The sequence below is a fragment of the Pseudophryne corroboree genome, chromosome 1, assembly GCF_028390025.1.
Source record: "Pseudophryne corroboree isolate aPseCor3 chromosome 1, aPseCor3.hap2, whole genome shotgun sequence".
Classification (NCBI taxonomy): Eukaryota; Metazoa; Chordata; class Amphibia; order Anura; family Myobatrachidae; genus Pseudophryne; species Pseudophryne corroboree.
This window is the reverse complement of record NC_086444.1, coordinates 590,113,442-590,138,853: the sequence shown is the minus strand read 5'-3', so window position 1 is coordinate 590,138,853 and position 25,412 is coordinate 590,113,442. Positions and strand designations below refer to the sequence as shown.

General features: G+C 45.0%; 1 protein-coding gene and 2 non-coding genes across 7 annotated transcripts in view; 1 reads left to right on the top strand and 2 right to left on the bottom strand.

Annotated features, from left to right (window-relative positions):
• Window positions 1-25,412, bottom strand: part of LOC134900336 (stimulated by retinoic acid gene 6 protein-like) — a 200,353-nt gene that overhangs the window by 41,491 nt on the left and 133,450 nt on the right. For 4 of the 5 annotated variants that reach the window (XM_063914232.1, XM_063914234.1, XM_063914231.1 and 1 more), the window contains one exon: window positions 20,427-20,573. In XM_063914232.1, the coding sequence (XP_063770302.1) occupies window positions 20,427-20,573 (147 nt within the window). The remainder of the gene's footprint in view (window positions 1-20,426; window positions 20,574-25,412) is intronic. The other variant, XM_063914236.1, reaches the window with a different exon arrangement.
• LOC134934626 (5S ribosomal RNA) lies at window positions 10,894-11,012 on the bottom strand. Its single transcript, XR_010179787.1, has one exon. It is a non-coding gene; the product is annotated as a 5S ribosomal RNA (ribosomal RNA).
• Window positions 12,061-12,179, top strand: LOC134934580 (5S ribosomal RNA). The gene has a single exon (XR_010179786.1). It is a non-coding gene; the product is annotated as a 5S ribosomal RNA (ribosomal RNA).

Here is a 25,412-nt window from a genome sequence, read left to right as displayed (position 1 = left end):
CCACCACAGGAACAAAATTCTGGCTTTGGATGATAGGATTATCTTCCGGCGCATGTGTAGGTGGGATCCGGACCACTTGTCCAACAGGTCCCACTGGAATACTCTGGCATGGAACCGGCCAAACTGTATGGCCTTGTAGGCCGCTACCATCTTTCCCAACAACCAAATGCATTGATGAATCGACACTCTTGTTGGTTTCAGAATTTGTTTGACCATTCTCTGGATTTCCAGAGCCTTGTCCACTGGAAGAAATACCCTCTGTACTTCTGTGTCCAGTATCATCCCGAGAAAGGATAATCTTGTCATCGGTTCCAACTGTGACTTAGGAAAATTTATGATCCAACCGTGTTGTTGAAATACTGTCAGGGAGAGTGCAATGTTCTGCACCAACTTTTCCCTGGACCTCGCTTTTATCAGGAGATCGTCCAGGTAAGTAGTTATATTGACTCCTTTCTGTTGAAGGAGGACCATCATCTCTGCCATCACCTTGGTGAACACCCTCGGTGCTGTGGAGAGTCCAAACGGCAACGTCTGAAATTGGTAATAACACTCCTGTATCGCGAATCTCAGATAAGCTTGATGAGGAGGATAGATGGGAACATGTAAGTAAGCATCCTTTATGTCCACTGACACCATGAACTCCCCTTCCTCCAGACTGGAAATCACTGCCCTCAGATACTCCATCTTGAACTTGAACCTTTGCAGGTAGAGATTCAGAGATTTCAGGTTTAGAATTGGTCTGACCGAGCCGTCCGGCTTCGGAACTACAAAGAGGCTTGAATAAAACCCTTCTCCTTGTTGTGACAAGGGAACCAGGACAATCTTTCTGGCTACTGCCATTTCTTCTCCGATTTTTGTCTGTAGAAAACTGTTATAAACGGCCCTTAACTCTAGACCGTTAATGAGGCGACAAGTATCCTACCATGACACTTGTCCTCGGTGAGAATTGCGCCGCTACCACAGGAGCGAGATACTGGTCTTGAAACCACTTGTCCAACTGGTCCCGCTAAACACTCAGGCCTGCAACCTACCCACTGAATGGCCTCGCAGGCCGCAGCCATCTTTTTCAGCAACTGAATGTATTGACGGATTGACACCGTTGCAGGTCCGCCAGACTCTGAGTTCTCAGAGCTTCCCTTATTTTTTTTATTTTTTTAGAAGCAAATAAACTCTCCTCAGTACTGCATCTAATAATATTGCCCAAGCCGATCACCGCGTCGTTGGGACCAACAGGGATTCTGGCAAGTCCTGTTGTTGAAGAACTGTCAAGGAGAAAACAACGTTTTACACCATTTGGCTTCTTGATCTCTCCGTAATTCGGAGAGCGATCCAGTACAGAATAATTAAGGAAACCCATCATACCGCCATCACCCTGGTGAAATGGTAACAACAATCCTGAATCACAAACCTCAGATAAGCCTAATGCGGAAGAAACCGTAATTAGACCTCCTTACTCCACTTTCAGAGTGGAGAACCCTGCCATCAGAGATTCCCTCATGGAATTTAAGTAGGAATATTGGGATTTGTCTGACCGAGCCGTCTGGCCTCGGGAGCACGAAAAAGCTTGAACAACACCTTCTTCTCTCTTTTTTTTTTTTTTATGACCGTAACAGCAGGACAATGACCTGATCCAGACACAACTCTTGTATTGCGTCACATACTACCTCCCTGTCATGAGGAGGATCGGTAAGGTTGATTTGAAAAAATCGGTGAGGGGAACGTCTGGAACTCCCGTATGTCCCCATAGGGACTCTATCCTTAACTCACTGGTCCATGTCATTTCCAGTACTGACTGAAGAGTTGTAGACGTGGTCCCACCGGTGTGGGCCCCCGCAAGATAGACCCAACGTCCCGCGGTGGACGTGGCAGAAAACAATGGATGATTTCTGCTCCTGTGAACCTGAAAAGGCAGCTGACCTCTTACCTTTTTTACCTTCCTTTACCTGCAAAGAAAGGGGAATCCTTATCTATTCGGTCAAAATGACTGCATCCTACAACAATGTGTCACCAACCGTTGTGAGGGAACATAGGGCAAGAAGGAAGACTTACCCGTGGCACCTGCCGAGAGCATATTAACAAGGCCATCACCAAACCAGGCTTCACCTTCATGGGGAAGAAACTCCACTTCTTTTCGGAGTCAGCATTTGCATCCCTTTGGTGAATCCACAACGCCCTCCTAGCCGAGACCGCCATGGAAGTGGCCCGCGCACCCAAGAGTCCCATCCTTTGTAGTCGCACGGCAGTATGTTGCAATGTTCTATATATGACCCAACTTTAGGAGTATCACATCTCTCCCTAGGGTAATTATATCGGATGACAAAGTAACCGACCATTTCTGAATACAAGCACTCCCCCCTGCGCATGCAATGCAAGTATAATCAAAGAATATAATTAAAATATCACTTAGCTTCCTGTAAACGATCCTTTGTGACAGAGCCCCGTGCAGAACAGGGGTTGACTCTCACTTTATTCTATCCACGGCGGGAAAAGAATAAACACTCGGACTCCTCGTGATGATTTGAAACCATCTTGTCACAGCTGAGCTAGAGTTATTCAACAGAGCGACCAGCACATGAGAAGGAAAAGTTTACTTCAGCATTCATTATAAAAATTTTAAATATACACATTTAAATACACATATACACACATATATCTATATATACATATCTCATATATATATATTTTTTTTTGTCAGGAACAGCAGGGTCCCTAGTGACATTAATGCGTTCTTAATGTTTATGAAACATGTACTGAATGCCGATGTGTGGATCTAAGCAGGAAACATTATGGTCGACATAAGACATAGTATTCGTGTCGACAACAGGGAGTAGTAACTGGGCAAAATAACATTTTTGCGACCCCGAGGGGTCTGAGGGAAATATATATATATTATTAATATTACGCCCCCACAAATATTACTACGTCTGTGCTCGAGCCACAGATCAATGCAACCGTACCATATATATATATATATATATATACATATATATAATATATATATATACATATACATATAAAGGTATAGCTTTTTGAAATGCATCACATTATCATGTTAATTTATACCCAGATTAGTTGGTGCCGACAGGGTCACCTACATACGTCTGTGTCTCCCATATAGTTTTTTCTTTTGGAAAAGCATACAACTACTGACATGTTGACACTTAATCTCATGAATCAAGTACCATCAGGAGTCGGCGGTGCCGACAGAGGGATTCCCATAGCCGTTTGTGGCAGAGCACTCAGACATGCCGACACACGTGTACTAAACACCCACCAACATTACACTGACTATAAGGGGTAGATCCCAGTATCTGACAGGGAAAACACAGAAAACGTTTACCAACTCATTTACCACACGCTCATTATATATAGTGCTTTATTTTTGTACATATATTGCACTAAACAACTGTGCCCCCCCCCCCGTTTTACACTGTGAGCTGTTCATCAGTGTTTTGGCAGGGCCAGCGTCTCTGTGAGGAGAAAATGGTGCTGGATAGAGTTGTGAGGGCTAAGCCATGCCCCCTTATCGGCGCGCTTCAGTCCCGCTACTTTTCAAATTTTTATACTGGCGGGGGTCTATATACAGTGCCTATGCACTGTATACCTCTTTGCCAGGCTAATATATGAGGCATATTGCTGCCCAGGGCGCCCCCCCTGCGCCCTGCACTCTTGTAGTGCCGCTTGTGTGTGGGAGCAATGGCGCGCAGCGCGACCGCTGTGCGGTACCTCCTCTGGAGCTAATGGTGTCCAGTAGCCTAAGAAGCAGAGCCTTTAAACTCACAGAAGTAGGTCTGCTTCTCTCCCCTCAGTCCCACGATGCAGGGAGCCTGTTGCCAGCAGTGCTCCCTGAAAATAATAAACCTAACATAAAGTCTTTTCCGAGAAACTCAGTAGAGCTCCTCAGTGTGTGACCAGTCCCTCTGGGCACAGAATCTAACTGGAGTCTGGAGGAGGGGCATAGAGGGAGGAGCCAGTTCACACCCATTTAAAGTCTTAAAATGCCCATATCTCCTGCGGATCCCGTCTATACCCCATGGTCCTTTTGGAGTCCCCAGCATCCTTTAGGACGTAGGAGAAATATTTATACTAGCAGGGGTGTAGGATTGTGCCAAGGCATAATATGCTACTTTTGCCAGTGTAAGAGTAGGTTTTTTAGGCTGCCCAGGGCGCCCCCCGCGCCCTGCACCCTGCTGTGCGCTGTGTATGGGTAGCATGTCCGTGCAGCGTTCCCGCCTCGCTGCGTGATACCTTGAGCCATCACGATGACCGGAGGTCCCTCTTGCAGGACTCCAGTAATTATGCTCACGCGTATTCTGACTTCTGGCTCTGTTAGGGGGGTGACGGCGTGCTGTGGGAGTGAGCGCATAGCCGCAGCTAGTGTTCAGTACCCTTCAGGAGCTAATGGTGTCCTGTCAGCAAGAAGCAGAGCCATAAAACTATTTAGGAAGTTGGTTCCTACTTCTTCCCCCTAAGTCCCACGAAGCAGGGAGACTGTTGCCAGCAGTCTCCCTGAAAATAAAAAACCTAACAGAAAGTCTTTTCAGTGAAACTCAGTAGAGCTCCACTGGAGTGCGACCAGTCTGCCTGGGTACATTTTCTAAACTGAGGTCTGGAGGAGGGGCATAGAGGGAGGAGCCAGTTCACACTCTAGAAAAGTCTTAAAGTGCCCATGGCTCCTGCGGAACCGTCTATACCCCATGGTACTGAAGGGGACCCCAGCATCCCTAGGACGTATGACAAAATATAAACCCTGAATGGTAACATATCACTCAATGTTTTAGGGTCCTTGGACATTAGCTACTGTGCCACATACATCTTCAGGATAACACCCACAATGTAACTTTGATTTCAATAGTCAGGTTTATATGTCAGGATTGCTGACAACTTCAACAGAAAAAAGTAGACTCTCTCTTGGCGATACCTAACAGAATCCAACTGACTATCAGATGGGACAGCTGGTCTGACATGGATCACCCCACCCACTGGAACCAGCACCCTCTTAAAGACTAAGCTATACCCAGGGCAGGGCCAGCCTGAGCCTAATTTTTTTGGTATGCGAATATATATTTTTGCACCGCTTAGTGGTATATATAGGGGCGTGGCTTCATGGAGAAGGGGTGTGGCCACAGAATAGTATCAATTCACATTGCACTGCACAGTAGAGCCCAATATACATTCTGCGCCACAGAAAAGCCCCTTATACATGCTACGTTACACCACAGTAGAGACGCTTATACACATTACACCACAGAGGAGCTGCTTATACACGTTACACCACAGTAGAGACGCTTATACACATTACACCACAGAGGAGCTGCTTATACACGTTACACCACAGTAGAGACGCTTATACACATTACACCACAGAGGAGCTGCTTATACACGTTACACCACAGTAGAGACGCTTATACACGTTACACCACAGAGGAGCTGCTTATACACGTTACACCACAGTAGAGACGCTTATACATATTACACCACAGAGGAGCTGCTTATACACATTACACCACAGAGGAGCTGCTTATACACGTTACACCACAGTAGAGACGCTTATACATATTACACCACAGAGGAGCTGCTTATACACATTACACCACAGAGGAGCTGCTTATACACGTTACACCACAGTAGAGACACTTCTATATGTTACACCAGAACGAACGGCTGCAGAATCCTCTTTTCCAATCTAAATGCCTGGAGTGCCGCACATGGAGGTATCGTGTCTATGAGTTAGTGGAGGCACCCAGCTTAGTAAATGTCTATAGGGAGTGCCGACCTATATATATATATATATATATATATATATATATATATAAAACACACATAAATGTCGCAAAAAAACCACACACACACACAGCTGTATATTTACACCTGTGTGTCACAAACACACCACGCACACTCATATATAGCCTTAGATAGCACACATGTATGTCATAAACACACACATACACAGCTACAGTATAACCCGTATATACTGTAGCAGCACACGTCATACACACTCACACACACACACCCCTCTTTCACAATATAATTAAACACAGCCATCATTTAAAGTAAATAAATAACCCACCATCCTTTATTAAAGACTCCAACGCATCCCCAGCCATGAGAGTCAGACATAAGAGGAATAGAGGGACCCGGCCAGCATCACAGACACCCTCCCACCCTCCTGGTACCCCAGACATGAGATACACACCCCTGTTTGCTGCTGCAGCAGAGTCCGTGGACTGAAGCCTCACCCGACCAGCTCTCCCAATGAGAACTTACAGAGAGGAGCTCCACCCTAGTGTACAATCAGCCAGCCTTCAGCTCGCCTCTGTCAGTGTAAAATAAAGACAGCTGCTGCACACGCCGCACACAACCTGCGGAGCTCTCCATCTCACCTCCGACAGTTGTGCGTCCCGCGCTCTACACAGCCGCGTAGTCGGCGTATGCGTAGGGCCGGGCCTGACCCAGGGGCAGTTTAAGCGAGAAGATGGCCAGTGTGCATTCTCCCTCCTCTCTGGCATGCACAGATCTCTGGGAACATGGTGTCCATGTCTTGTTACCGGAAACATCTCTATTGCACATGTGCAAATCACCAGGAAAATGGCCACCACAACAATTTCCATGAAATTTCTATCTGTAGTTCTGGACGCCGCTGCACTACGTAGGGGAGAGTAATTATTTGGGTGCTGGGAGTACAGTGTGGACCCCTGGACCCAGGGGGCCTTTGTGCACAATACACTTTGCACCCATTATAGATACACCAATCTATAATGGGTGCAAAGTTACGCCAATTCTATCCTAAGTGGCTGGCATTGAACTCATGTTTTTCCTTTCCTGGAGCTACCAGTTCTGTCTCTCTATGTAAGGCTACTTAGCTCAGGTGCTGTTTCATTTGTCTGACTGTGGCTCCACTGTGCAGTCTGTTTGCCAGCAGCAGTTAGAGCTGGTTTCACTCCAAAGTCATGAGATAAGTCATTCCCAAAGCCCAATTACACATTTAGAGTACATATGCATTACAGGACAGTTGGGGCTGATGCAGAACTAAATGCTGATTGTATCTTGTGTGTTTTTACACGACATATACAGTGGAGACAAGAATATGCAATTATGGGCAATGCCAAGTCATATGCAACTCAGTTTCATCTGCACTTGAATGTGAACGGGTGTAATTGGGTGGTAATGGGGATTCTGCATGTAGGCAAAGTTTAGCCAAGGCAATGGAAGGCTATGCAGAGTTGTACATATGTGTAATTACACCTGATAACTGACAGATCTTTTGTACCAAGAACAGGGCTGGTAGAAGTGTTTACACTGATAATGATGACAAGTATTAACCAAGTGTATGGATAATGCTGCAGGCAGGGGTTAAAGGGCGGATCTGCGTTCCATCACTTCTAATTGGAGGCGGAACCAGTTCCACCAACAGCTAAAGTATCAGCTCCCGGCTGCAATGTAAAGTTGGCAGCAGCCACCAGCCAATCCCAGCTCGCAGACCGGCTGCAGTGCCAATCAAAAGAAGGGGCACCATTTTTCAAAATCTGGCGTGAGCCAATCATGGCTGGCAGTCCGCGAGACTTGATTGGTGCGCAATTGCATCATATTCAAATAGCGGCTCCCTCTTTTGAATAGCAGCCGGTCCGTGGCCGCTGGCGGCAGCTGCCAACCTTACACTGCAGCTTGGACCTGATGCTTCAGGCTCCACCCCTGATGTAGCGAGTGACATGGGGGGGATGAGAGGAGCAGGGGACCCGGTGCTCCAGGCTCTCACGATGCAGGAGGTGATATGGGGGGGAGGGGAGAGAGATACCGGGGGTGAGAGGAGCAGGGGGGATGAGATGGGGGTGGTGAGAGGAGCAGTGGGTGAGATAGTGTTGAGAGAAGAAGTGGGTGAAATGGGGGAGGGTGAGAGAAGCAGGAGGTGAGATGGGGAGTTAGAGGAGTAGGTGGTGGGATGGGGGAGTGAGAAGTGCAGGGAGTGAGATGGGTAAGTGAGAGCAGAAGGGGATAAGAGAATCAGGGGGTGAGATGGGAGAGTGAGAGGTGCCCAGGGTGAGATGGGAGAGTGAGAGGAGCATGGGGTGACATGGGTTAGTGAGAGGAGCAGGGGTGAGATGGGGGAGTGAGAGGCGCAGGGGGTGAGATTGGAGAGTTAGAGGAGCAGGGGATGAGATGGGGGAGCGAGAGGTGCAGGGGGTGAGAAGGGAAAGTTAGAGGAGCAGGGGGTGAGATCTGAGAGTAAAAGTTGCAGGGGGTGAGATGGGAGAGTTAGAGGCGCAGGGGGTGAGATCTGAGAGTAAGAGGTGCAGGGGGTGAGATGGGAGAATGAGAGGCGCAGGGGCAGAGATGGTGGAGTGAGAGGAGCAGGGGGTGAGATAGGGGTGGTGAGAGAAGCAGGGGGTGAGATAGGGGGGTGAGAGGTGCCCGGGGTAAGATGGGAGAGTGAGAGGAGCATGGGGTGACATGGGTTAGTAAGAGGAGCAGGGAGTGAGATGGGGGTGGTGAGAGAAGCAGGGGGTGAGATGGAGGAGTGAGAGGCGCAGGGGGTGAGATGGGTGAGTGAGAGGAGCAGGGGGTGAGATCTGAGTGTAAGAGGAGCAGGGGGTGAGATGGGAGAGTGAGAGGCACAGAGGGTGAGATGGAGTGGAAGGAGCAGAGGGTTAGATGGGGGTGGTGAGAGAAGCAGGGGGTGAGATGGGAGAGTGAGCGGCGCAGGGGGTGAGGTGGGAGAGTTGGAGGAGCAAGGGGTGAGATGGGAGAGTTAGAGGAGCGGGGGGTGAGCTCTGAGAGTAACAGGAGCAGGAGGTGAGATGGGAGAGTAAGAGGTGCAGGGGGTGAGATATGAGAGTAAGAGGTGCAGGGGGTGAGATGGGAGAGTGAGAACCACAGGGGGTGAGATGGGGTTAGTGAGAGAAGCAGGGGGTGAGATGGGGGAGTGAGAGACGCAGGGGGTGAGCTGGGAGAGTTAGAGGCGCAGGGGGTGAGCTGGGAGAGTTAGAGGCGCAGGGGGTGAGATGGGAGAGTTAGAGGTGAAGGAGGTGAGATCTGAGAGTAAGAATTGCAGGGGGTGAGATGGGAGAGTGAGAGGCACAGGGGGGTGAGATGGGGTAGTAGAAGTAGCAGGGGGTAAGATGGGGGTGGTGAGAGAAGCAGCGGTTGAGATGGGGGAGTGAGAGGCACAGGGGGTGAGATCTGAGAGTAAGAGGTGCAGGGGGTGAGATGGGAGAATGAGAGGCGTAGGGGGTGAGATGAGGGATTGGAAAGAGCAAGGGGTAAGATGGGGTGGTGAGAGAAGCAGGGGGTGAGATGGGTAGTGAGAGGCGCAGGGGGTGAGATGGGAGAGTTAGAGGCACAGGGGGTGAGATGGGAGAGAGAGGCGCAGGGGGGTGAGATCTGTGAGTAAGAGGAGAGGGGGGTGAGATGGGAGAGTGAGAGGAGCAGGTAGTGAGATGGGGGAGATAGAAGCAGAGGATAAAAGAGTAGCAGGGAGTGAGAGGTGTAGGGGCTAAGTGTCAGCATCCAGTCTTACCTCCGGTTCTGGTCCCTGCGGCCTTCCTGTTAGCTGGCTGGTGTGGCTGCGGCAGATAGGACCTGCGGCAGCGAGGTCCTCCGATGCAGCTGCCGGGTGTCTGGGTGCTGGGGTCCGGGTCCTGGGGAGCGGAGCATGACAGCCGGAGGTGTCTGTTTCCAAGTGTTCTGTTGCTGGAGTGCGGGGTCTGGGAGGCTGAGGCCTGAGGTAGTGCTGTGTGCTGGTTCCACATGTGTCCTCTGTGCAGGAAGACCAAGCCAAACCAATAGATATCCCAGTTCGCATCCAGCCAATCCAGTGCAGTCTTCCCTTATAAAAAGGGGTTGATGCTTAGTCATGGTGTCAGTGCTTCAAGTTACTTGCTGCTCTAAGGTGGTCAAGTGCTGTGCTCCCAGGTCAACCCCTGGTATCCTGGTTCTGTTGTGGCCGCCCGGTGGTCAGTTCTGTTATTGCAGTCTTTTACTCCCAGTCCACCTGCTCTTTCCTCTATCTGGTAGATGTGATGTTATTGTATTAGAATGCTTAATATTTGTAGACTCTCCCTTACTAATCTGTGTAAGCCTGATTCTTCAGTGATGGTCCCTAGGACCAGGGGGATGCTGGGAAGTGGGTGGTCCAGTGTGCAGTGTGTCTGGAGTTGGTGATGGAATAAACAGCACAGCAGTGAACTCACATGTCTCTGTATCCTTATGACTGGATTTGCAAACATATGAACAAAGCATGGTGTCAGAAGAATTTTAACTTGGACTGCTAGTGCTCTCAGAGTGTGAAAGAATCTTGCAGAATTCTGTAAGGCTGTGATACTCAGTGTCTGCTTTAGAACATGGGGAGAAAAAAGAAGGCTCTTGTGTGGGCGCACTCTTGTAGAAAAAATTCAAAATAATATGATAATTGAGAAAAATTACTTAAAACATAACTTTTATTAGCATAGTTACAATTATATGTTTTTCCCTGAGATCTGTCCTTCAAAATGCAATATATGTAGCATCTTAATTAAAATGTTCTGGTCTCTTTAATGGTAAAGAATGTATGAAAGGGTTGTAGACATTGAATTGGTCATACCCCCATTCCCCTTGACCAGTACAGACTTGCTGTATTGATGGAACCACGGGGTGGTCGACACACAATGATATATGAGAGGTATAAGGTTATGCTCTATGGCTTATAAGAGATTAGAGTAATGATCAAAGGTCATTCCTCTAAGATGATAGACAAAATTCACTTTATACTTATGAGCGTTGAAAACACTGATGATAATAGTAAGAAGTTTTGTACATCACGGTAATGGTGCCACTGACATTAGAATAAAATCAGAAAAATAGTAGAAAGTGGTGATACTGCTGTTGGTGATATTTCCACATAAATGAGGAAGAAATCCTGCTCTACAACACCAAGTATTCCCAGGTGGTCTCCCTTCCTGGTACTGACCTGGCCCAACGTTGTTTAGCTTCCAAGATCAGACGAGATCGGGCGCTGGCAACGTGGTATGGTAGTAGAGGGTTTTATGCGAACGCCAATGAGAGTGCACCTATTTAGGAATATGGAAAATATAGGGTAGAGGTTGATAGAAAAGTATCAGATAAGAATCGTGGAAATGTGTGGATCTGCTTTTTACGTTAGACCCGATTCCAAAATTCCCACTCTCGTGGTGCAATGTACCGAGAATCGTAAATGAGAGTCCACGAAAAAAATTTTTGGTGATCTTAGAGAAATATATTAATCAAATTGACACTAGGATTAGCAGTTGAAGAAAAACTGGCTGCTGATATGTAATAAAAATATTGAGACAGATAATAACATAATCTGCAATCCTAAGTGAGCTTGATAAATACGTCGTTGCTCTAGTGATGCAATTTTGTTCTAAGGCACAGGAAGAGGCAGGAATCTGCCAAGTTATGTGCTGGTATATCAGATTATCTCCAGACTCTACACGTATGAATCAATTTCTTAGATAAGTTCTTATCTGCCTGTATTACCTCATACCTCCTCAGCAATTAATGCAGCATCATAAGGAGTATAGGTTCTTAGTACTCCAATATCTTATTTGTAGCCGGTGGCAATAGCAAATATCTTGTGATTCATGTGTTAATGCATTTGGAAATTGATTCATACGTGTAGAGTCTGGAGATAATCTGATATACCAGCACATAACTTGGCAGATTCCTGCCTCTTCCTGTGCCTTAGAACAAAATTGCATCACTAGAGCAACGACGTATTTATCAAGCTCACTTAGGATTGCAGATTATGTTATTATCTGTCTCAATATTTTTATTACATATCAGCAGCCAGTTTTTCTTCAACTGCTAATCCTAGTGTCAATTTGATTAATATATTTCTCTAAGATCACCAAAAAATTTTTTCGTGGACTCTCATTTACGATTCTCGGTACATTGCACCACGAGAGTGGGAATTTTGGAATCGGGTCTAACGTAAAAAGCAGATCCACACATTTCCACGATTCTTATCTGATACTTTTCTATCAACCTCTACCCTATATTTTCCATATTCCTAAATAGGTGCACTCTCATTGGCGTTCGCATAAAACCCTCTACTACCATACCACGTTGCCAGCGCCCGATCTCGTCTGATCTTGGAAGCTAAACAACGTTGGGCCAGGTCAGTACCAGGAAGGGAGACCACCTGGGAATACTTGGTGTTGTAGAGCAGGATTTCTTCCTCATTTATGTGGAAATATCACCAACAGCAGTATCACCACTTTCTACTATTTTTCTGATTTTATTCTAATGTCAGTGGCACCATTACCGTGATGTACAAAACTTCTTACTATTATCATCAGTGTTTTCAACGCTCATAAGTATAAAGTGAATTTTGTCTATCATCTTAGAGGAATGACCTTTGATCATTACTCTAATCTCTTATAAGCCATAGAGCATAACCTTATACCTCTCATATATCATTGTGTGTCGACCACCCCGTGGTTCCATCAATACAGCAAGTCTGTACTGGTCAAGGGGAATGGGGGTATGAGCAATTCAATGTCTACAACCCTTTCATACATTCTTTACCATTAAAGAGACCAGAACATTTTAATTAAGATGCTACATATATTGCATTTTGAAGGACAGATCTCAGGGAAAAACATATAATTGTAACTATGCTAATAAAAGTTATGTTTTAAGTAATTTTTCTCAATTATCATATTATTTTGAATTTTTTCTACAAGAGTGCGCCCACACAAGAGCCTTCTTTTTTCTCCCCATGTTCTAAAGTTTGCATACTTTCTGGCTCTGGGTGCACCACCAACAGGACAAGACTAACATATACATGTGTATATATTTTCCATACACAACATAGGAAGGGCCACTTTTTGCCCCTTCTCTCCCTTGAGTTACAAGGGAACTCTATTGTCCAATTTTGGTATTTCTTCTTAATTACAGTACTATCTTTAATTATAAATCCGGTGCCGGATCGCCCAAGTTTCTATACTCAGTGTCTGCAAAGACTGCCGTGTGCTCCTCTCTTCAAACAGTGAGTAACCATGGATAAACTAGCTCCTCCAACCGGCATGCTGATGTCTGGTAACTTGTCTGAAAATTGGAAAAGATTTAAGCAAAGGTTTAATATATATCTTGCTGCATGTGGGGCTGATACAGAGGCTGACAAAACGAAGGCATCCATTTTCCTCCATGTGATAGAAGAGGATGTGCTGGACATTTATAATAGTTTTCAGTTTGATGAGGGGCAGAATATTGTGCTATCTTCTATAATGCAAAAGTTTGAAGATTACTTTGTGCCAAGGAAAAATGTGACATATGAAAGATATAAGTTTTTCACATGTGATCAGAAGTCTGGAGATGGATTTGATCAGTATGTTACAGAGCTGCAATCACTCAGTAAAACCTGTGAGTAAGGTGATTTAAAGGATTCACTGATTAGAGATCGTATTGTCTGTGGAGTACCTGATAATGGACTCAGAGAGAGATTGCTAAAAGAGCAAGACCTAACACTAGAAAAGGCAGTGACTATGTGTAGATCTGCAGAAATAACTAGATTTCAAGGCAAAAAGTTACACAAGGAAGTTGATGCTGCTGTCCATGTAGTGCAGAAAACAGATCTAAGCAAACCTCCATTCTCAAGAATGAAGCAGTCTAAGCCACAGTCTAATAAGGAAATGTGTAGTAGATGTGGAAATGCTCACAATCCTAAAATGTGCCCTGCTTATGGTAAAACCTGCATGAAATGTGGTAGACTTAATCACTTTGCTAAATGCTGTAAAATGAAAAGGAAAACAACCAATGTGCATGCTGTTAAACAAACAGAGGAATTCTTTGTAGATTGCATTGAACTTTGCAGTGCGGATTAGAAAGAATGTATTGTCCCTTTAACTGTGAGCGAGATTGTCATTCCCTTTAAGCTTGATACTGGCGCGCAGGTGAATTTAATATCGTTTCAAGACTATAAGACTTTTAGAGTAAAACCTAAAATTCATCCAGCCAAAGTGAAAGTTACAGGGTACACTGGGAGGAAATTCCTGTGAAAGGTACATGCTTAGTGACACTGAAATATAAGGGACAACAGTTTAAAACATCTCTACTGATTGTGGATAGAAATGTGCAACCGATTCTAGGATTAAGTTACTGTGAGAAACTAAGCTTGCTAAAGAAAGTTTTTATGGTGACATCACAAGTAGAAGATGACTGCAAATCGATGTTTACAGAATACAGAGACTTGTTTGAAGGTCTAGGTTGTTTGCCTGGAGAGCATAAAATAAATATAGACACGCAAATTTCTTCAGTGATACACCCCTGTAGAAAAGTGCCATTTGCGCTGAGAGAAAAACTGAAACAAGAGTTAAATCGCATGGAAGCCTTGGGTGTGATACAGAAAGTTGATGAGCCTACTGAATGGGTAAGCTCCTTAGTAATTGTTGAAAAGAAAAATGTACAACTCAGAATATGTCTAGACCCCAGAGATTTAAACAAAGCTGTTAAACGAGAACATTTCAAACTACCAACCAGAGATGAAATCATGTCCAATTTGCGGGAGCAAAATAGTTCAGTAAATTGGACGCATCTTCAGGATTCTGGCAAATTAAGCTAGATGAGGCCAGCTCAAAGCTTTGTACATTTAATACACCAGAAGGTCGATACAGATTTCTTCGACTACCATATGGAATATTGTCTGCTCCAGAAGTATATCACAAAAAGATACACATGATTTTTGAACATATTCCAAGTGTTGAAACAATGATGGATGACATTATTGTCTGGGGATCAACAAAGGAAGAACATGATTCTAGATTGAGACAAGTAATGGAACTTGTCAAGAAAGTGAATCTAAAGCTAAACAAGGTCAAATGTAAATTTGGCGTGAATACACTTACCTTTATGGGCGACGTGGTCTCGGATCAAGGTTTAAAACCAGACCCAAGGAAAATATCAGCCATAGTGAACATGGAACGTCCTAACAACAAAGACGACGTCAGAAGATTCCTAGGAATGATTACTTACTTAGGAAAGTTTATTTCTCAACTCTCTGAACGAACAGCCTCTCTTCGATGGTTGTTGGACAAAGATAACGAGTGGATGTGGTCACATGAACAAGAAGAAAGTTGGCAAAACTTGAAACAGATCATTACAGAGCAACCAGTGCTAAAATTCTTTGATCCTGCGAAAAGAATAAGAATTTCAGCAGATGCTTCACAATTTGGCCTAGGCTCAGTGCTGTTACAAGAACATGAGGATACATGGCAACCAGTAATCTATGCATCAAGAGCACTGACAAGTGCTGAAACAAGGTATGTTCAGATAGAAAAAGAACTTCTAGCGATCACATATGCATGTGAGCGATTTCATCAGTTTTTGTATGGTCAAACATTTACAGTGGAAACTGACCACAAGCCATTGGTAGCTATCATGACTAAATCATTACATGATTGTCCCATGAGAATTCAACGAATGCTTATCAGACTACAGAAATATGATGTAAACTTGCTGTACTGTCCCGGCAAATACATGTACATTGCTGATACACTTTCTCGTGCTGTGGACAAAAGTGAAGGTTCCAAAAGTCTGATGGATGAAGAGATAGAAGCCTATGTTAATTTGATCGTAGCTTCTCTACCAGTGTCTCTTGCAAGACAAGAATAGATTAGGAAAGAAACTGAGACAGATGACACAATGAAAGTGTTGAAAGATATCATTCTGAAAGGTTGGCCAGCAGAAAAACATGCGTGCCCGCTGTCTATCCATGATTATTGGATGTACCGCAGTGACCTTACAGTTGTCGATGGTATTATTTACAAGGGCAATAGGTTTGTCATACCTGCATGACTAAGAAAAACTATGCTGTGCAAGATACATGAAGGCCACTTAGGAGAAGAAAAATGTAAGCGGATAGCGCGTGAAGCTATGTATTGGCCAAGAATGAACCAAGACATAGCACAGACTACAGCTACATGTGAATTATGTCTTACGTTTAGACCGAAACAACAAGTCGAGCCACTGAGTCCTCACGCAGTGCCAGAGAGACCGTACCAGAAAGTTGGCGCAGATTTGTTTGATTGTAATGGGAAAACATACATTGTCGTGACTGATTATTACTCTAACTACCCTGAGGTGAAGACACTACATACAACTACTAGTATAGCTGTAATCAATTGCATGAAGTCAATCTTTGCAAGGCATGGTGTTCCTATGGAAGTGTACACTAACAATGGTCCTCAGTTTTCCAGTGCTGAATTTAGACAATTTGCTGATGAGTGGGAATTTGTCCATACTACGTCAAGTCCCCACTATCCACGCTCAAATGGGTTGGTGGAAAGTTCAGTAAAAACTGTAAAGAGTCTCATGAAAAAAGCTCAAGAAGGTAAAGAAGATTTCTACAAAAGTCTTTTAATCTACCGCAGTACACCTTTACAGAATGGACTTTTTCCTGCACAAATGCTGATGGGAAAGAGGATTAGAGCAAATCTCCCGATACATGATGAACTGCTTAATACACATAACTCAGCATTGGTCAGACTGAGTAAGGAACGTCAACAGGCGAAACAGAAACTGTTCCATGACAGACGAACAAAAAGCTTATCTGATCTAAAATAGGGTGACCAAGTCCCTCTCAGAGATCACGAAAAAGGTATTTGGGTGCAGAAAAGTATTGTGCAAGCACAAGTAGCACCAAGATCTTATACTATACGTACAGAGCGTGGAACGGAAGTAAGAAGAAATCAGGTGGATTTAAGATCTCAACCAAACCACAATGAAGACAACATGACTGAAGAATACCCTTCATCTGACATGTATGATGATCCTGATAATGGTGAACCAACCACGATTCTAGAAAGGTCCAACATGGTCGATGAAACACAGACTGTATATGAAAGACCCAAAAGGGAAATACGCAGACCTGAGAGACTCATTGAAATGTGTTAGATGATGTTCTTCATATGACGTTGTTAATTGTTGCATTGAAAGTATAGGGCTTATCTTTAAAGAAAAGAGGATGTGATGTTAGTGTATTAGAATGCTTAATATATGTAGACACTCCCTTACTAATCTATGTAAGCCTGAATCTTCAGTGATGGTCCCTAGGACCAGGGAGATCCAGTGTGCAGTGTGTCTGGAGTTGGTGATGGAATAAACAGCACAGCAGTGAACTCACATGTCTCTGTATCCTTATGACTGGATTTACAAACATATGAACAAAACAGTAGAGGGTCTCCGTTTGCTGACGGTGCTCACAGCGATCCTCTCTTTAACATTGTTCTTCAAGTCGTCTCTTCATTCAGTGTTCTTCAGCATCGTTTACAGATCACAAGTCAACTCTTCATTCAGTGTTCTTCAGCATCGTTTACAAACCACAAGTCATCTCTTCATTCAGAGTTCTTCAGCATCATTTACAAATCATAAGTCACTTCTTTATTTAGTATTCTTCAGCATCGTTTACAAGTCACAAACAGTTCATCTTTTAGAATTCACTCAGACTTATCTCCTAGTCGTGTATAATTGAGGTCTCAGTAAAGCTGAATTAATCTTTCTTCAGTGTATCATTCTCGTTCATTATCCTCATTGCATACCCCTCTACATCTTCGGGCCTAAGTCTTCAATCCATGAGTAAGAACTACATTCAGCCACCTTGTTTCCTTCCGTTGCCGATAGCTGCTCCCTCAGTCAATTATCAGTCGTCAGATCCCCAACTCAAGACAAGCGTGACAGTAAGTAAAGGAGAGAAAGATGCAGGTGATCAGACACAAAGAAGAGTATATAGGGAGTAAAGGTCCATACACACTGGACGTTTTTGCCCAGCGTGTATGCACAGCGATGATGGCTGACATCGCTGGGCTGAAAAGCGCTCAGTGCATATACACTTAGCGCTTTTCCCCGCTGCCCAGCAATGTCAGCGGGGGTGAGCGGCTTTCCATAGCAGGATGCTATGGAAAGCCGCTCACCCCGCCGTTCATCTACTGGTAATACCAGTAGATGAACGGCGGCTGCCAGCGATGAAGCGGAAGCGTGCATCAGCGCTCATCGCTTGTCCATACACACTGGGCGGCTTTGAGCTGAAAGCAGCTCGACACACCAAAATTGAGCTGCTTTCAGCTCAAAATCGCCCAGTGTGTATGGGCCAAGAGGGTTGCCTAGCATAAAGATATGGACACATGAGGAGAGTGACAAAGGAAACAAGAAAGTAGAAGGGACACATGGAAGACACAGGAGAGGTGAGCAAAGGATGTTCAACACATCCTGATACATTGTGCATCACGTCTAAAATTAAACACATCAAAATCCTATAGCTTTAGGGGGGAAAAACTACTGTGGGCATTGTGTGTGAAGGGGCACTACTACTGTGGGCATTGTGTGTGTCAGTGGTAGCCAACCCTGGTCATCGAGAGCTACCAACAGTTCACGTTTTCGAGCTCACCTAGCAGGTGCACAGGTGTAGTCATTACTAACTTGACACATTTTAAAAGATCCACAGTTGGAGCTAATTACTTAACTTGTGATTCTGTGAGGAGACCTGGAAAATGTTAACTGTTGGTAGCTCTCGAGGACCTGGGTTGGCTACCCCTGGTGTGTGTTAGTGGGAACTAGTATGTGGGGCAATGTGAATAAGATTGTACTCCTGTGAGGCATAATTTGAATTGGGGGTACTATTGTATGGCCACTCTTCTTCCTTGTGAGGCAACACCCCTCTTCTGTAGTTTCCAGTGGAGGCGCCAAACACCCTAGCCCCAGCCTTGACTCCACCTAATAGGGGTGGGGGTGGGGGAGATGAGTTTCCACAACCTCTCCAAGACCACAGGGATTCATTATACCAGTGGAAATTTTGGGTCTTATTCAAGTTTGTTAGCAAACCAAAAAGACACAAAGAAGCAAAACAATGGATGCACTGCAGGTGGGGCAAATATAACATCTGCAGAGAGAGTTAGGTTTGGGTGGGGTGTGTTCAAACTCAAATCTAAATTGCAGCGTAAAAATAAAGCAGCCAGCATTTACCCTGCACAGAAACAATATAACCCACCCAAATCTAACTCTCTCTGCATTTGTTTTGCCCATATGCTTACTTTCTTGATTTGATAACAAACCTGAATAACGCCCTTAGTCCCATGAATGTAATATGGATGCAATTATGGCTGACTTGCATGCAACACTGCACAGCCCTAATGTGAGCAGATACGGGAGGGCAATGGAGAACAAACATCAGAGGCGGATTGGCCATAGGGTTTACAGGGAAGATCCCTGGTGGGCCGATGCACCCGTGGGGCCTGTTTTGTTTGAGGACATGTGGTCCTTTTTATAGACATAATGAATAAGATGCAAAATAATTTGCATATATGAAAATGACTTTGCCACTTAGCCTGTGATTGCAGATGATCTAGTGCAGGGTTGGCCAACCAGTCAGAAACAAAGAGCCAAAAAATCTTATTAGGCATGTCAAAGAGCCGACATCACGCCTCTGGTATAAAATACATTTAAATAACCAGATCAACATAAAATAATTTTTTGAAAGCCAGATCCAACATAAAATACATTTAAAAAGTCACTTTCACATACCCTACTGTGTCACTTCAGCCAGCTACCTTATGTGTCACTCCTGCTAGCACACTCCTACAGTATGTCACTACAGCCAGCTCCCCCATGAGTCACTCCTGCCAGCACTCTCCTGTGCCACTCCTGCCAGGACCCTCATGTGTCACTACAGCCCCCCCGAAAACACACCTTGTGGCATTGCAGCAGCCCCTTATGTGTTCTCTGTTTGCCAGTGGGTGTCTCACCTCTAGTATCTGGCTCTGTCAGTTCTCAGTCTCCGTAGTGCTGCTGCTGCTGCTGCCTGTCTGGCTGGAGTGCAGCAGTTTCTGGATCTGTTGTGGTCACGTGACCTCGAGTGTCGGGAGCCACATTTGAATAAAGAAAGAGCCGCATGAGGCTCAAGAGCCACAGGTTGGCCACCGCTGATCTAGTGTATGCTCTGTCTGCCTGCTTGGCTGACATATAAGATTGAGTGAATAGTGATTGGGATACGGTTGGTGTAATAAGCAAGAAAATATATCTTTCTAAAGAATTATATAGTTTCCTAAATTCTGAAGGTGTATCATATAATGTGCTCATAATATTTAATTTTATTTCTTTTTAACTTCCCCCTTGATGCTGGACATGCCCACTATCTGGAAAGTCTTGGGGGGGAGGGTGCTGCTGCCATGGCCCATGGCTAGACCTTACACATCTGGTGCTGCCCATGTGGGGCCACTAGTACAAATTTTTCCAGGGCCGCTTTTTGTTCCCAATCCGCCCCTGACAGACATGGTGTATGCTTTGCCATTAAAGTATATGAATTCAGACATTTGACCATGTATGTAAGCAATTTAGTTGTCTAGAATGTTGCAAGGGTCTGATGGCGTTAAACTGTGATTTATAAGAAAACAAAAACAGGGAAACAGAACTGTGTCACTAACCTGCTGTGTTACTAAATGTATAGTATGCAGGTGACTCTTTCAGTCTTTTCTCAGCACTCATTGTCAGAAGAATGTTGCAGAAACTTACAAGTACCGGGTTAGTATGATAGTGATCCACATAAATCATTCCAATCCATGTGTTGTAGCCTTAAAAAAGAAAACATCATTATTTAATTGTAGTTTTTCTAGCATATTGTATAATAAAATATTCCCTACAATTCGGGCAGCAGAGAGCCTGCCAGGGCCCAGATACTTTTCAGGGGACATATCCTAATTGCGGGAGGCATGACCTAATTGCAACAGGCAAGGCCACAATAAAGGCAAGGCTGCAGTTTATGCTGCTGGTCAGACTGCAGATTGAGCTGATGATCAGGCTGTGGGACAGCCTGTGGTTGAGGCTGTGGGTAGCTGCTGGTGGATCAGGCAAGGCCGGCAACAGAAATCTTGGGGCCCTGTAGACTCATATTTTTGGGGCACTCTATCTCTCCAAGGTAGGTACAGGTTAGTTGGCCATTGGCTTATTCACCTCACCTGTCTCTCCCCAGCCTCACTCCTCACCTGTATCGCTCCAGTCCTTCAGCACCATCCTTCCCACCCCCCTGTGTCTCATAGCCCCCCCATTCCGCTGTATCTCTCAGCCTCCCATGGTCTGTCAGCCTCCCCATTCCTACGTCTCTTAGCCTCCCCATTCCCATGTCTTAGCCTCTCCGTTTTCCTGTGTCTCTCAGCATCCCCATCGCCTTGTGTCTCTCATCCCCCCCCCCCCCCCACACATACTATCACCCTGTGTCTCTTATCCTCCCCCTGTCTCTCAGACCAGAGGTAAATGCAGGATTCGTGGGGAAGGGGGGTTGGGTTTCTTCTATGCACATATGTGTGTGTGTGTCTGCGCGTGTATATCGATATATATGTGTATATATATAGAGAGAGAGAAAGAAGCCATCCTGCACACATCAAAGTCCAAAAAGGAGTGCATGGTACATACAAATAGCATAATCCAGAGCCAAGAACCAGCACCTCCAATAAATGCAAAAAATAAATTTAATATCCATAGAAAAATTTATAAATTCCGTTAAAAATCAGATGCAGAAAGATGGAGACATGATGAAACATGATAGGAGCATAGCAAAAAAGATAAATGCCTGCATAGAGTGGCCAATGGTATAGTTGCATATCTCCAATGTGTCGTAATCAAATCAGGTCGACAGCCGTTTTGGTGCCATTACAGCACCATTATCATGGACAATGTACAACACAGAATGAACATGCTTTATACCCCTGTAATTACACATAATCATGCTCACCTGAGTGGAACCATGTTGACAATGCACGCCCAGCCAGGAGGGCAAACATACGGACCGGGGGTCATGTGGTTCCGCAGCATCATCAAACCCAACGGAAGGAGAGTGCATCACCCGCTATGCGCCGCCATTGTCCAGGAAACCAGGAGAACAAACGGGGCACTAATGCTGGGTACACACTGGCAGATATATTGGCCAATCAGTTGGTTGTCCAATATATCTTTTGCTGATCTGCAGGTGTGTACAAGCAATATGTCTGTGAAAGACGTCTTTCACAGATATATTGCATCTGCTGTGCGACACAGCAGATGACCAATATATCTGCAGATATATTAGTGCATCTTTCAGTGTGTATGAACAATCTCCATCTGCTTATATAGCTGCAGATCGATTGAACAGCAGATATATCTTTAAGATATATTGGTTCATCTTTCTGTGTGTATGAACAATAACACTCCTCATAGCCACTGGTCTCCAATGCACGGCCGTGCGTCACAGCGGGGATGTGAGGGATGATTATGTGTAATTACAGGGGTATAAAGCATGTTAATTCTGTGTTGCACATTGTCCATGATGAAGGTACTGTAATGGCACCGAAATGGCTGTTGACTTGATTTGATTACGACACATTGGAGATATGTAACTATACCATTGGCCACTCTATGCAGGCATTTATTTTTCTTGCTATGCTCCTATCATGTTTCATCATGTCTCCATCTTTCTGCATCTGATTTTTAATGGAATTTGTACATTTTTCTATGGATATTAAATTTATTTTTTGCATTTATTGGATGTGCTGGTTCTTGGCTATGGATTATATATATATATATATATATATATATATACATACATATATATACATATACATACAATACAAATAAAGCTGCGCATTACAATCCACCTTAAACTTAGTATCAGTCCATAATTAGCAGTCTGTGTCCGTTTATTATGGGATATTCAAAGATATTTGCTGCCGCTTCCTCCGCCTTAGGACCAGAACCACTGAATCCAATGTACATGCAAGTAAAAGAAGAATGGAGGGCGCAGGTGTGAGTAAAATATTACAATTCCATTTATTGAACAATAAAGCTCACATACATCTTAGCTTCCGAAGATCAGCATAATCAACCGTTTAGCAACAAATGCCTCAGGATCACTCCGTCCCGTGTTGATTCAAACGGCAAACCGCAAGAGCCGCCAGGAGCGATAGACGTGTGAACGTCACCAAGTCTGGTCCCGGCGCGATTGACGGGCTGTGCCTGGCGGCTCTTACGGTTTGCCGTTTGAATCAACACGGGACAGAGTGATCCTGAGGCATTTGTTGCTAAACGGTTGATCATGCTGATCTTCGGAAGCTAAGATGTATGTGAGCTTTATTGTTCAATAAATGGAATTGTAATATATTTTACTCACACCTGCGCCCTCCATTCTTCTTTTACATATATATATATATATATATATATATATATACACACAAGTCTATTAGGCCTGGCACTCCCCATAAGGTTTAGCAATGCTCTGGTGCCCTCTGAGAAGAAATGGATATACTGAACAAAGGAAGCGGCACTCAGAGTCTGACAAAGCCAAATATATTTCACTCAAAAGTGATCCAACGTTTCGGGGTCTATGCGCCCCTTTGTCAAGGTGAACAACAATCATTATTGTTCACCTTGACAAAGGGGCGCATAGACCCCGAATCGTTGGATCACTTTTGAGTGAAATATATTTGGCTTTATCAGACTCTGAGTGCCGCTTCCTTTGTTCAGTATATATATATATATATATATATATATATATTGTGACAAGAACACTGGGATAGTGTTTGAGGGCAGGTATATTTGTCCCAGGTTCTTGTCTTACATGTTTTAGAAAATGTTAACTTCTAGGAAAAATGCTTTTTGTTTTGTCTGAACCTTTTCAGTTTGCTGTAAAAGCTGGGTAAAGGCTCTGAGAGAGAGATAAGGCGAGTTCTAGACATTGGGCCCAGTTCGGGTCTTTGGCCTCACAGAGGGCTAATCAGGGTTTCAGCTGTGTAAGAGTGATATAGTGCTTCTAACCTGATTAGTAGGGGCAGACTGCCTGGGAAGGCTGCAGGATCTGTGTGTGAGAGACACGCTTTCTGATGCAAGTAAGCTATACAGTATGTACTGAAGAACTCTGTGTTTTGTTTAGTGACAGTTAGGAACATCTTATGTTTAGTTAGTGCCGGACAGGCAAGGTATTTTTATTTTGGGGTTTGTTTTATTTTCTGTTTCAATAAAACTGGCCGGGGTCAGTTGTACCAGAAACTGGACTTGTGTTGTTCCTCAGCTGCTGCGTGCTGCCATATTCCCCAGGAAAAGGTACCTTGCACCCCTACAGTGTTACAACTTGGTGGAGAATGCGAGCAGGCCGTTCTGCGCATAAGTGAAAGCAGCAGCTTTGTGAGGCCTGCAGAAAACGGTGGTTTATGCAGATACAGCCCAGTGTGAAGTTACTGAGACTCACCCCTGAGGGTTTGATATATGTCCTGGGTGAAAGCAGCTGCAAAGCCGCCTGAAAAATCTGTTGACATGGAGGATCTGCTTAAAGCCTTGCTGCAAGCTACAGCGGCTCAGCAGGAGGCCAACCGACAGCAGCAGGTGGCAATGGAGGAAAATTGGAGACTACAGCGTCAGGATAGAGAGGCCTTAGCAGAAGTGGTGCAGAGACTTGCAGCTCGGGTTGGAGATGTGGCCGTCAGTGCTCCAACCAGCTCTAGTTCTATACGAGCCAGTCACTTCCTGCAGAAAATGACAGAGGCTGATGATGTGGAGGCCTATCTGACCACGTTTGAAAGGACTGCCGAGCGTGAGAACTGGCCGAAAGCACAGTGGGCCAGTCTGCTGGCACCTTTCCTGTCAGGTGAGCCCCAAAAAGCTTACTTTGATTTAAGCCCTGCTGAGGCTCGGGACTATGATAAACTAAAGACTGAGATCCTGACCCGCCTGGGAGTCACGCTGTCAGTACGAGCGCAACGGGTGCACCGTTGGCTGTACGCCATGGAGAAGCCTCCGCGCTCCCAGATGCACGACCTTATTCAGCTAACAAAAAAATGGCTGCAGCCAGAGACATTAACTGGTCCCCAGATGGTGGAAAGAGTCGTCATGGACCGCTACTTGAGATCTTTGCCCATGGTCCTGCGCAAGTGGGTGAGCCATGGAAACCCGGGTACTGCTGACCAATTAGTGGACATGGTAGAGAGGTATTTGGCAGCAGAGGAACTACTGATGACCACCCAGCAACCCATAGATCCTCGACAGCGCCCTTCAGTAAAGACTGGTAAGACTGTTCCGTGGGAAAACGTTGCTGGGCGGTTAAGAGAACGCAAGGCTGGAGAGACTGTAAACACTGGCCCTGGAAACAGGCCAATGGGGCTAGAACGGTCTATGCTGCCCAAATGGGTTGATAATCGTGTGGTTAAATGTTTTAGGTGTGGTATGCCAGGTCATGTTATTGCCAATTGCCCAGTCACGCAAGAACCCATGCAATGTGATGCTGCCTTTGAATGTCGCAGAATGTCTTTCTTTGCTAGGTTAGCCTGTACTGTGGTACCTTCACCTGAGCTGGAAAAACAAATGTGTGATGTGTTCTTAGAAGGTAACCGGGTAGAGGCCTTGCTAGATTCAGGAAGTTTAGTTACCCTCGTGAAAGCTGGGTTAGTGAA